Genomic DNA, 13,546 nt, shown 5'->3' with positions numbered 1-13,546 from the left:
TGCCCCCTGAAAGGACATGCTAGGAAACTCTTGAAATTACTCTTCAGGCCTGGTTATTACAACAAATAAAGTCAACCAACTGGCTCCGAAGTGTTAGAAGCTCTTTCTCTGGTATATGCCACATGAAGCTTCAAGGAGCGAAATGGGAGTTAATGACACTTTTTTCTTTTCGATATCTGTCACAGCTCTTACAGGATGATGATAAAAATGGGTCAAGCACAGTGCTGCTTCACTACATCTGAAAATGGAGGGGTGGGCAAGGGAACGATCCTGCGAAAGAGAGCAGGTTTTACTGCAGAAAGTCAGTATGTGCTTTACTGTTCTGATAGGTGATTGCTTCTTGTGAGGCTTTTGAGGGCAGTGCATTCTGCTCAGATTTACAATGTGCCTGGGGCATGTGGCAGTGAGGGAGGAGAGAAACCACAGGCTGCAGAGTGAAACTGCAGTGCCATTCGCGCCTACCAGAGATGCGTAGTCCCTTACTGCCTTGCAAAGTAAATAATTGGAAGTGCAAACAGGCTCCAAAGCAAATGTTGTCAATTTTTGACGAGGGGATAGGAAAATAGTCCCTCTCCCTTTTGCCTGTTAAGCATTCTTTTTAGCAAAGGAGTCCAAGTCCCCACTCCCCCCAGTTTCAGGATGCTGGCTTGCTGATATAAGGCAGGCGCGTCATCAAGATCCCTTTCTAGTGTGGGACCCTCGCAGGAAAACTAACACGTTCATGCTGATTGCCCAAGACCTCTGTTTCCACATGGTGAGCTGGCTGTGCACAGGGACCGTGCTCTGCAACCGGAATGTTGAATGTAGACTTGTGTCACCAGGGCAGTTCTGAAGAGAACCGAGAGAGACATGGCTAAGTCCCCTTCTTCCCCCTGCAGTTGTTAGCTCAGCCATTGGAAATATGTCTGTTTGTTGTACTTCAAAGAATTGTGCACGAGTTTTTGCAGGGAGATAAGGCAAACTGCTACATCTCTTGGTAAGACATATATCAGTCACTCCTTTATCATATATTATACTCATGCGCTCACTCAAAGCACACATGCTCCTTCTCTTTGTTACCAACTAGTTGCTCCCCTCAGCATCATTGATGAGATGAGTTACGTGGGGGAGGGTGGAGCAAGGCTTTTGCCAATCCAGATCGATGCTCTGATATTGACAAGACCCGGCTCCCCCTGCAAGACACCTTAGATTTAAAATGGCCTCTCTCTCATGCAAATCTATACCAGTCAGTCATCCCAGACACCCCTATGCACTCTTGGTTGTGTCACTCAGTCGGTCATCCTTGGTGCCGCCTTCCGCATGCTGCCTCAATGCTGCCATGTTTCTCTTTGAATCTGCTTCCAAAAGAAGATGTTTGCTTTTGACTCCCAAGGTCATCAGTATGTCTGATCTTCACCCTGTGACAAGTCTTGGCTCTCCTTGGATTTGTTCCTATTCCCCTCACCAACTGTTGTAGCTACTGGGAGGTGTTTGCCTTCCATGCCTCTCATTCACATCTCATTCTTTCAGCAGGGCAATCAGTTAAATAAAAGGGGAGAGGTCTGTTACCAAAAGACTTAATACAGAGTTTCTACAAAAAGACTTAATGCAGAGTCCTGTGTATTCCTAGAAAAAAGCTCAATAGAAAGGCTATGTCTACAGTGCAGGGTTTTTCTGAAATAACTCATGTTCTAGTGTTGCAATAAGTTGTTTCTGAAAAAAGCTTTCACCCCACAACAGCATTTCAAAATGGAGCGTTCACACTAGGGAGCCCAATTTCAAAAGGAGACCAATGATGGGATGCCTCCTTGGAGGCCAGTTAACTCGAAATTAGAAAAAGGGAGGGCCTAGCCAAAAACATTTGTTAGGGTGGAGTTACTATTCCAGTTTAAATGCCCTGTTAGTCCAGAAAAACAGGCTGTGCAGTGTGGATGCAAAAGGCTTGTTTTGTTTTTGTGGAGATAGTGGGGTTTCTGCAAAAAAGCCTCCGGTGTAGATAAGCCCCTGCTTAATAAGAAAATGGTTCAGAAGTTACCAGGTTTCTGTTTAAAAAGACTTAAGACAAGGTTATAAGGAAGTGGTATAGACTCAATACAAGGTTACAAGGAAATGGTGCAGACATTGATCTACATGTTGGCCTGTGTTCCTTTTAATTTCTTCTACCCAGGGACAGAATAAATTTTATGTGCACCAAGGCATGCGTGAATGTGCACTACCAAATGAAATACACACTGCCCACTGTGGGTGGCTGTGGATGCTCTGCTAATCAGCAGGGTGGCAGCTCAGTCTCTCTTGGGTGGCCATCCAAGCACTCAGCTTAGAGGGAACACTGCTATTGGCCAATATATTTTTTTCTCCTAGCCTTTCTGAACACCCCAAGCCCTCCCACCCCATGTCATTGCAGTTCCCATTTTCTGTTCATATTCTGTAATTATCCGTTCCCGTCAATACAGTGACTAGCGCTGTACACCGTATTCAGAATCTGGCCTTGCTGGTCCCTTATTTTGTTAAAGGCTACAGTTTATACTGTTGAAAGCAGAACAGCCGTGTCTGGTGGGGTTTTTGGTATGTTCATTCTGGCAAAGGTCTCGGATACGTTTTCCCCTCCAGTATAATCTTAAAATCCTTCTCCTTTCAGGGCCTCTTGCAGATGACATCTGAAGACATTTTCCTTTCCTTTGCTTTTATCCTAAGTCTCATAAGATTTATTCATTGAATTGTATCAGCTACTTATCTGCCCTGGCTCTTACTCTGCAGGGGTCCATTTTCCATTGTCGTTCCCTCCTCCTTTATGCTGACTCCCCACCTTCATTCACAGGCGAAGCCAACATCATCCTTTTAGAGCATGTTTTCTCTTCCAAGCCATTCTGATCTCTGGAAGTGCGGCGTTCTTCCTGTCATTTCTCAGAATGCTGGGGCTTTGATTTCCATGCAGCGGTGAGGCCCACTGGAGTAACTCACTCCTGTTCCATCCTTATGGTTTTAGCATATGCTCTGGTGCTAAATTTGTTGCCGGGCATTCTTGATCCATACATTGTTTTGTTACTTGCGTTAGGGTAAAACTTAAAGGACCCCCTGGCCTCTGTGAACCTCTCTGCTAGAGTGAATTGTTTAGAGGGAAGGAAGGAGCGCTCGTTAACGGCGTGTTGCATGAGAACAGCAGAATCCATTAGAATGGTGGCATCCAACTAGTTCTGAAGAAGTAGCCATTACAATGGGTACCGCTATAACAAAATAGCCACATTATTCTGAAAATATATTTATAGTTCGAGCCAACTAGCCTCACTCAATGGGCCACATGTGGCTGGGATGTTGGACACCACGGCATTAGAACTTGTTTCCACCACACAGAGCTGTGCACCTTGAGGCTCCCTGACCCCAATGAATGCTGTGCTGCACTCTGTCCCCTCAGAAAACACATTCTGAGCAAAACAAAAAGAAGCAGCACTTTAAAGACTAGCAAAATAATTTATTAGATGAGCTTTCATGGGACAGACCCACTTCTTCAGCCCATAGCCAGACCAGAACAGACTCAATATTTAAGGCACAGAGAACCAAAAACAGTAAGCAAGGAGGGCAAATCAGAAAAAAATGATCAAGGTGAGCAAATCACAGAGTAGGGGGTAGAAGAGAGAGGGAAGCTCAAGAATTAGATTAAGCCAAGTATGCAAACGAGCCCCTATAGTGACTCAGAAAATTCCCATCCCGGTTCAAACCACGTGTTAGTGTGCCAAATTTGCTCACCTTGATCATTTTTTTTCTGATTTGTCCTCCTTGATTACTGTTTGTGGTTCTCTGTGCCTTAAATATTGAGTCTGTTCTGGTCTGGCTATGGTCTGAAGAAGTGGGTCTGTCCCACGAAAGCTCACCTAGTAAGTTATTTTGCTAGTCTTTAAAGTGCAACTTGACTGCTTTTTGTTTTGATAGTATATAGACTAGCACGACTCCCTCTCTGTTATATTCTGAGCAGCCGCCCTTGTTTCAGAAAGGGTGTGTCTACACTAGGAACTAACGTTGAAGTTAACTTCGGAGTTAGGCGCTATGTTGAAGTAGCCAGTGGAGAGTCTACACACATTTTCCCTTCGAAGTAGGGAGTCCAACTTTGAAGTTCTTACTCCATTCCTGGGAATGGAGTAATGCCTTACTTGGAAGTTAAACTTCGAAGTAGGGTGTATGTAGACACTCTACTTTGAAGTTGCTTAATTCGAAGCTGTACTTCAAAGTAAGCAACTTCAAAGTTATTTTTGTAGTGTAGACGCAGCCAAAGAGAATTGAAATAAACAGCTCTTAAGACAGCTTGTGAATAGGTTCATAGCTTATCCATGTGCCTGCTCCATAATGCTCTAATATTTGCTATGGGCTCATTGTGTTATCGCTGTGTTAAAGCTGCTCGTACAGGACACTGAAATGCACTTCTAATAGAGCAAGGCGGAATTTTAAAAGCTGTGGGCGAAATCCAGGCCTTGCTGAAACCAAGGGGAGTTTGGTCTTTGACTTCAGGGAGGCAAGGATTGGAGGTCATTGAGTCCAGTCCTCTGCCCTCTTAGCAGAGCCGACAGATTTTTGTTTGAACTCACAACCCTGGGTTTACAAGGCCAATGCTCAAACCACTGAAATGGATTTCACTCTGTGTATCCGGGGCTGTGTCAGGGGAGGCATTGCTGAGACCCACATTGGTGAGGAGAGAAGGATGCCATCAAGTGAGATTCCCCCAACTCTGAACACTGACCTAGCCTCCCCTTGGTGGGAAGTGAGACAACCTTCATTACTGTGTGCAAAGTGTCCTCCCTGAAGTCCTTGTGTGGGAGTGGCAAAGTGTTATTTGATACCATGGTTCATTGTTTTGGCTAGATCGTGGGGCCAGCGGGGGCACAGTAGGGGGCCATGTAGTACGAGTTGAACCTCTCTTGTGCAGCACCCTTGGGACCTGCCTGGTGCCAGATGTGAGAATTTGCTGGACCACGGGAGATCAGTATTGTCTAGCACATCACCAACACTCCCATGGCATCTGGGCTCTTAGAGGACATTTAAGGGCAAATTACAACTCAACACTGAGAGCCAGGACTGGAGCCTGTAAACGAACTTTATGGGACCCCAGAAAACTTGGCCACACTCATGATAAGTGGTTGTTCAGCTAACTAAAATCTCGTCAAATTACGGGTGTTGTCAGAAGAGAGAGTTCTGAATTAGAGAGGTTCAGCCTATAACCTGTACTGGAGTTCGGATGACATGGCTCTGTAGGAATTCCAGAGGTCGGTAGATAGGCCAAAATATGACCTGTTGTTCGGACTCTGAGGAGGGTATTTTAAACATTAAGCTTGGCAGCGAGAAGTATCGTGAGTCAATTTAAATAAAGCTCTGCTCTCCCCTTAACTCCTGGGGAAGTATCTTCTCCCTGCACTAAATCAGAAATGGGGGTGTGGAAATTATTCATCTCTGCTAATCGGTTTGAAAGCAAGAGTTCTGGTGTGGACAACTGCTGGATGGAGGCGAGGAGGGTGCTGGCTTGTTCGACAGAAGAGGCCAAAAGTGCCTCCTTTTGGGGCAGCTGCTTCCTTCATCTAACTGCGTGCTTGTTCCTGTTTCTAGTGGTAGCACGATGCACCTCGTAGGAAAGGGAATCTCCCCTCCCCCTGCCCCAATCTTGCAGCTCTGCTTGTCGTTCAGCTTTGTCTCTGAATTTCTGCCCTCCCTCCTGGGAATGCCCACACCCCCTGCGGCAGCTGAGTGTGTTAATGTCACATTTTCATGCTGTTCATACCAGATATCTGCTCCGCAAAGAGCTTATTGTGTGCATCGCAAATAGAGAATTAGAGGAGCATTTTTAGGCGCTGCATTATGTATGGACTGAGCTCTGTTGCTGATTGAATAGCCAGTGGGACTGACTTGGCGGGTGAGGTCTATTGGGAAGAACAATTTGCACTCGCTCTTTTGTGAGAGCTGGGAGGCGGTGCAGTCTGCCTGCTGAATAGTGGCAGGAAAGAATTGGCCTGGTCTCTGATTTAGTGCTGCCGGAGTTCTGTTTTCACACGCAACTAGGCGGTTTTGGGTGTTTTTCTTTGGTGTTCGTGTCTTAAGAGCTATTATAACCAGTGTTCTCAGTAAGCCACTCAGGAGAGATTCAGGTGATGACTGGCTGATTAGCAGAGCACCCGCAGCCAGCAGCCTGTGTTTCCACTGGTGGTGCACATCAGCACATGTCTTGGTGCACATAACAAAATTTATTTTATCCACACGTGGAAAAAATTAGAGGGAACCCTGATTATAATGTACAGTTAGTTGTATTACACTATCAGCTAGTGACCAGGGTCCCACTGAGCTGGGCACTGTGCAGACAAGCAGTGTGAGACAGTCTCTGTCCCAGAGAACTTGTTGCTGAGGAAGTGTTAATTTCTGCATTGAACAGAGGAGGAACTGAAGCAGAGAGAGTTAACGTGACTCGACCCATCTCATGGAAGGAGTCTCTGGCTTTGTCTACACTGAAGAGGAAAATGTAGGACAACCGAGTCTCAGAACCTGGGTCTATTTGTCTTGCAGGGCTAAAAATGGTAGGACTCCAAAAATGTCTCCCCTTCACTGACACTCAGAGCCCAGGTTCAGCCTGAGTCAGAGAGTCTGTGCTGCTATTTTTAGCCCTCCAAGCCAGAGCTGATTGACTTGAGTTCAGATACTTGACTCTGTAGTTTGTCTTTGTCAGTGTAGACATAACCAAAGGCAATTGTCTGTACACCCCTTGCAGATCCATAGCATATGTGGGGAGTGCAACTCGTATTGCAATCGTTGGGTAAGAGATACAGTGTTTGGAGTGGTGTGTTTGCTTATTACCGTTGACGGGAGCATTTCATAACATGCTATAAAGGAGGTTCTTCCTGGATGCACTTTTATATGTTTATTTTAAAATGCTCCTTCCTGAAACAGATTCCTTTTAAATGTATCTGACCAGCCGATAGCCTAGAGCCACAAGATTGTGATGCTATGTCCAGTGCTCCCTATAAGCTGAGTGCTTGGGCAGCCGCCCAGGAGAGATTCAGGTGTTGCCCAGCTGATTCAGAGAGCCCCCACATCTGGCAGCCTGTGTTTGTTAGTGGTACACATCTGCACATGCCTCAGTGCACATAACAAAATTTATTCTTCACATAGCTAGAAAAAAAATAGAGGGAACCTTAATCCAGATGGCAGGCTCTGAGAGGCAGTGGCTTTTTGTTCTGTCTTTTGTACAGCACCTGGCACAGTGAGCTCCTGGTCCATGACAGGGGCTCTTAAGTGCTGCTGCAATATAGATAATTTAGCAATCACTAAGGTGGTAAGCTCTGGGACATTGGTACAGCTCCCTACAGAGATAAGGACTTGACAGGAAGTTGGGATCTAGATTCAGATCCAAACTTTGCCACGGGCTTGATGTGTTTCAATCCAGAGTTTTGAGCCAGACCCATCTCCATTTGGAAAGTTACTGGAAAAGAAACAGTTGGTAAAGAATAAAGTAAAGTGTGGGCCCGAGAATGGACGGTTTAAGAAGTAGCAACACAGAACAGATGCCCTCTACTGGCCTGATTTGGAGCTTTTCAGTCAGTAGAAAGACGAAACATGAATGAATTTCCAGATAGGAAATCATCCCAGGTCCTTTCCTCCTGGATTAACAGGAACTTCATAGCAGTCTAGAGCAATGGCACATGAGCATTGCATTACAGGGTAACATCACTCAAGCAAACTTGGGTATAGAGAACAAAAAAGACAGTCCTACAGCACCTTATAGACTAACAATGTTCTTTATTAGGTGGTGAGCTTTCGTGGGACAGACCCACTTCTTCAGATATGGAGAATGCTGCCAACTGAGAGAAAAGGAATTTTAAAAAGATAGGGGAAAAAGGGGAAAGAAAAAACTTGTTGAATCAGCTCAGTGGGAGAAGGAAGGGGAAGGGGAAGATGAGGGAAAAAATCCCTCTGCACGTATCTCTTAAATGAAGTGGGATGTCTGCCATCATTGCAAATATCAAAGGTGGGGAGGTTATCCTTGTAGTGCGTAAGATAATTGAGATCTTTGTTGAGACCGCAGTGATAGGGATCAAACTTGAAAATAAATTCCAATTCTGATGTCTCCCGTTGTGATCTGGTGTTAAAAATCTCTCTGTTTTAAAACACACACCATTAGGTCTTCAATTGTGTGCCCTGCCAAGTTGTAATGTTCACTTACCCATTAATATGTAGTCAGATTCCTAATGTCGGATTTGTGCCCATTCATTCTTTGGCAAAGAGATTGTCCAGTTACAGGACAGTGTTGGAATTACGTAAGGACTCTGGGGCCTGGCAGTCAAGGGAGCAGCCATGGTACAAGGGCAGATTAATTAATAATTCCCTTCTGCTCCCCGCTACACCTCCCCCCAGCCTAATTTGGCCACCAAATTTCCCATACCAGTTCAAACATGCTTCTCAGAAAGCCTCAGCCGTTAAAAAAGCGGTATAGTGAAAAGGTGCAAATCTTCACTGAGCAGATAAATGCGGGTCTAGCTGTTTGCTTTGCACTTCCCTGTCTTTTTTTCTCATGAGTCATAACAGTTGGCAAATGTATCCCGTTCCATCCTCTCCAGGCTTCTGATTTATGGCGAATACTGCAGCCACATGGAATGCGCCCAAAACACCCTCAACAGCCTCATTGCAAACAAAGAGGACGTTCGGCTGAAAGTCGAGGTAAGTGGAGGTGAGGGAGATGGGATCAATCCACCGAGTGTTCCATCCAGTTGCTCTTCTGGGTTCTGCATCCCTGACTTGCTTGTTTGGTTTAGAAACTGCTGCTGGGTTTGAACAATTAAGGAGGCATCCCAAAGACGTTTGATTAAAAAGGGAGGGAAGAAACGGGGGCTGATTCTGGGGCAGTGCAAGGGCGTTGGTGGGCAAAGATAGCTTCACATCAGCTGTCAGCCATCTTGGTAGGGGGTCTGCCAATGTGCCCCTGGCATACATTAGAGCAGCCCCAGAATGCTTTATTTGAGTTAGTGAGCAGCCCAGAATCTCTGTAGCATGTCACCACTGCATCCTTCATCTGCCTCCCACTCCCAACCCTGTGCAGGGCCTGTGCTAAAGGAGCTCCTACTTAGCCCCTTGTAACTGTTTGGTAGCCACTGTGCAGAGCAGGGTGTAGAATCAGCTTCTTACACCCGCATGACCTCCCTGGTGCAAGATTTAGAGCTGCACGCTTAGACTGTGTTCATGGACGTGTTTCGGTTCCCGCACCCTTCTCTTTTTTAAATCCTCTGGCTTTGTAGCAGGAAAGGCCCAAAAACGTCCCCCAGCCAGCTGCGTGTGTCCCAGTGAATGACAGCCATGGGTAGAGGAAAAGATTTAGTAGAGAATGACCTGATTTGTCATCCCCTTGCAAGGTGCTGAGCACCCTCAGTGCTCATTCAGATACTGGTGGAGTTTGAGGCCAGAAGGATCGTGTCCTCTCTGACCTCCTGTCTCACCCAAGTCAGAGGATTTCACTCAGTCATTCCTGCTCCGAGCCCCACAGAATATCACTGTCTCTGGCAGATCCGTGACTGGCCCCCGGAGCATTCTACCCATTTCCCCAGTAAAAAGGGTTTAGGAGTGGATCAGCCCAGCTCAGGAGAGCAGGTGTCCCATGTAGCCTGTCTTTCCCATCCACTATGTTTCCCTCCGTAAAGCCCACCTCTTCTCCGTACTTCATTGCTCAGAAGCATTAGGGCTGCATGTGTGAATAAGCTTCACCCAGCCCTGCTTCCACTCCCCGAGCCTGAGAGTCACTTCCCGACCTCTGTGACGGCTCCACCCCAGTAAGGTGAAATCACTCCCTGCCTCCAAAGTTGGGGTGTTCTGGGCCCACTCCAAAGCCAGTGGGAGCCTTTCTGTTGACTCCAGTGGTTTTTGGATCAGGCGCCTGTGTCGTTGGTGCTGACTTCCTGGAAGATGTGTTTGTGGTGCTGGAGCCAGGTGTGTTGTGGGCAGCTCGTGCCCAGATGTCCACCCACCAATCTAGCAGTTCCTGCTCGGTGTCTGCCCTGCCCAGCCCAGCCCTTCCTCCTGCTGAGCTCTAGTTTTGGACCACGTTCGGTTCTGGCACAAGCTGTTACAACCTAACGAAGTCAATGGAGACTGGACCTACTTACACTAACTGGGGGGGACTGAATTGTTCTGTTCTCTCTGTTGTGTGCCCCAATGGCTCTTGTGGCTATGGCAGCCAGACCTGCCCCCCACCAAACATTTTCTCTTTACATCAGCAAGAATCCGTTTGGCCTGGGCTAACAGACCAGACGTGGTCTTTCTCTTAGTCTAGGCCAGGGCTCAGCAACCTGTCTGAGGCAGAGTGCCGAAATTTGGCCTTTTGACCTCTATGTACAGCCCGAGTGCCGGTGATGTTTTTTAAAGTCACTAATAGTCCTTTGCACAACTGCTTCCTTCATAAATAAATGAAGATGCAGCGCTTTACCATTTCAGTCTTTAAATCTTCATCCCACTGGGTTTTCAGTTATCTAAAATTGTCCAGGATTTTAATAGAGGTCGACTCTCTCTTATCCTGGATTTTCTGGTCCAGCAACATCCATGGTCAGACAGGACCTGCTGAACCTGGGCTGCTAAGACCGGGGACTCAACCATTCTGGTGGGCAGCCTGACTGGCTGGGATCGGAGCAGCCACGGGTGCTGGGCAGAAAGCCCAGGTGGCCCTGGGTCCGCAGCAGCCAGCATCTTCAGGTGGGGAGTCCTGGAGGCCATGGGTGCAGATTCCCAGCTACTCCACCTGGACAGCTGCTGGTGCAGAGCCCTGGCCAGCCCCAAGCTTGACAGCTGCCTGGGGTGGGGAGCTCTGGTGGCCAGCTCCAAGCAGGCCACTGCTGACGGCCTAGGGCAGGAGCCCTGGCTGACCCCAGGCTGGCAGCCACTGGCAGCCTGGGGAACAGAGCCCTGGCTGAACCCTGAATGCAGAACCCCAGGCTGGCGGCTGCTGCCTGCCCTGACAAGGAGCACTGTGGCAAGGTGCACAGGGGAAGGAGAGGTGGGGCTGAGCACCTGCTGTGTGCCAAATGAAATGGGCTTGTGTGCCACTCCTGGCACGTGTGCCGGGGGCTGCTGACCACCGGTCTGGGCTCTTCTCTGGCCTCACTACAGGCGTACTGAAGCACCTCACAATCTTTAGTGCATTTGTCCTCCCAGCACCCCAGGAGGAGGAGGAGCCAGAAAGGACAGGCTCCTTGAGCTGCTTGTTGTTTCCGGATGAAATTCCTGCTTCCTTTGTGATGTTAATCTCAAGTTGCAAGGCTGCCTCTGTGTGTTTTCTTGTCTACAAATGGCTTCTGATTTGCACTGCACATGCAGCCATGTGATTATGAACTGAACCGCTGTTTATACCCCCACCTCCCGGCTCTCACGTCAAATTATTAGGATCCAGATTATGTCCTGTGTCCGCGGCACTGCTGCTGTGACCTCCAGCTGTTCATCCATCTCTCCTTATTTAATTACATTTCTGCTTGTTAGCAGAGCCTCTCTCTGTGGAGCCTAATGCACTTATCAGACCCATCGTGATGCACTCAAGTCTTACAGTTTAATATTTGGTCTGGGATAAGGGAGAGTTTCTCTGTTTTATTTTATTTCCTGGTTGTCCTCCCTCACCCCTGCCCAGTGGCTGTGGCCAGTCTCTCCCTATGACCTAGTCACTACTTCCTCTCTATGGGCTGGATAGACTGTTATCCGAACCAACCAATGCGGTCCCTGAATCAGCCGGTGTTGTCACTAATTGAGTGTTCTGAAACACGGTTCTGCTCCCCAAAAGGTGGGTGTTTTGCTCCCCAGCACACCTGTCCTGTGCCTGGCGAGAAGAGCCACAGAACTCTAACCGAGGTCTCCCCAGTGCAGGGTAGCACAACCAGCTCTGCAGGAGCGGCAGTGCTTAGCTCGTGTTAATGAGAGTTAAGGGCAACTGAAAATCCTGCATTTCGAGGGTTTATGGTACGATGGCTATGATGAAACTGGGACATTTCTCCCAAACCCCCACCCCAGCGACCCTATTGGAAAAGTTAGGAACTAATGATGCATTGTGGTTTGAGAGTTTACAGAAGCAAAACAAAGTCACTTTAGATGAATTTTTTCCCACCTCTTCATTTATTTTTTTCTGTTTTTAGGAATGCACATTAAAGGTTCAGGATGGAAAGTTTAAATTGCAGGACTTGTTGGTGGTCCCAATGCAAAGGGTCTTGAAGTATCATCTCCTATTAAAAGTAAGTGTTTCAGTATCCAGTTCCCTTGTGGCAGCCATTCCTGCTAGAGTAGCTCTGGATTTTTCCTGCAGTACATGGAATCGGTATTGGAGAGCTCAGTGTGAGGGATTTTTTTCTTTAAATGAACTAATGACTGCAGCTGCTTAACACAATGGGATATTTGTGGCATCTTTTAAAGTACAATCACCCAGGGTAATTCTGCACTAATTAGTCATGAGAGGCAATTAATTAATATAAAATAAGCTTTCAGGTAATCTGATTATGTGTGAATTTCCTCCCGTCAGCTCTGTGTAACAGATCCACCAAGCACCAACAGCTTTGCTGGTTCCTTTCCTTATGGGCATAGCGGCTAACTGCCGTCACATCTTTGCTGCTCTCTGTTTACAGTGGCATGCAATAATTGCTTTATGGCACGCAGTGGTGCACTGTTACACAAGGTGCACAGTAGTGTGTGAAACGTTACTACGGTTTGAGCCTCTCTTGTCCAGCAACATTTGTAATCCAGCATGATTTTAGTTCGCTGGATGACCGTTTGTCATGGGTGTGGCCAAGTTTCACGCAGTCACATGAAGTTTGTTCACAGCCACCAGTCCTGGCTTGCAGTGTTCCATGCTGTTATTTAGCTGTAAGCTACCCCAAATGTCTTCTAAGAGCCCAGTAAGCAGTGGAAGTGTTGGTAATGCTGCTAGACATTATTGACCTCTCATGGTCCGGCAAATTCTCTTGTTTGGCGTGGGTCAGGTCACGAGAGTGCCAGACTAGAGAGGTTCAACATGTAACACACCTGGAATATTTTTTTGCAGGAGCTTCTCAGCCATTCCTCTGATCGGCCAGAAAAGCAACAACTCAAGGAAGCTTTGGAAGCTATGCAGGTGAGAGAAGAGTCGGGAACTGATAGAAGCATCACACCATAGAACTTGAGCTTGCAACAGTGGAGATAAATCAGGGACTAGCCTATTATTATTTATCTGTGGTACCGTAGTCCCAAGAGGTCAGTGCCCAGTTGCATTAGGCACGGTATCAACCCAGAACAAGCCATTCCTTCCCCAAAGAGCTTAAAATCTACAGACTTATTTCTTCAAAGATAGTGATGCTTGCAGAGTTCTGACATAGCCATTTCTGATAGTTCAACGTAGGGTGGTCAGATGTCATACACATGCTTCTTAATTGCTTTACAAAAGCTGCAGGTGAGAGTTAGGTGTCACCACTCCTTAGATGCAGTCTTTCTACAGGGGTGATGGGCAGGAAGATTAATTATATGCAGAAAAAACTTTAGAGGGAAAATTGTAACACATCAGGGCACAGGAAAGTGATGTCTTTTCCTTTAGGATATGTACCTGTGC

At 47.0% G+C, this 13,546-nt stretch overlaps 1 protein-coding gene across 2 annotated transcripts in view; it reads left to right on the top strand.

The window, feature by feature from the left end:
• Window positions 1–13,546, top strand: part of VAV2 (vav guanine nucleotide exchange factor 2) — a 382,680-nt gene that overhangs the window by 326,200 nt on the left and 42,934 nt on the right. For both annotated transcript variants that reach the window (XM_075015085.1, XM_075015084.1), the window contains exons 9-11: window positions 8,565–8,664; window positions 12,108–12,203; window positions 13,007–13,075. In XM_075015085.1, coding sequence (XP_074871186.1) covers window positions 8,565–8,664; window positions 12,108–12,203; window positions 13,007–13,075 — 265 coding nt within the window. The remainder of the gene's footprint in view (window positions 1–8,564; window positions 8,665–12,107; window positions 12,204–13,006; window positions 13,076–13,546) is intronic.

Source organism: Carettochelys insculpta, chromosome 21 (genome assembly GCF_033958435.1).
Source record: "Carettochelys insculpta isolate YL-2023 chromosome 21, ASM3395843v1, whole genome shotgun sequence".
NCBI classification, from domain to species: Eukaryota; Metazoa; Chordata; order Testudines; family Carettochelyidae; genus Carettochelys; species Carettochelys insculpta.
This window is presented reverse-complemented; position numbering and strand designations above follow the sequence as displayed.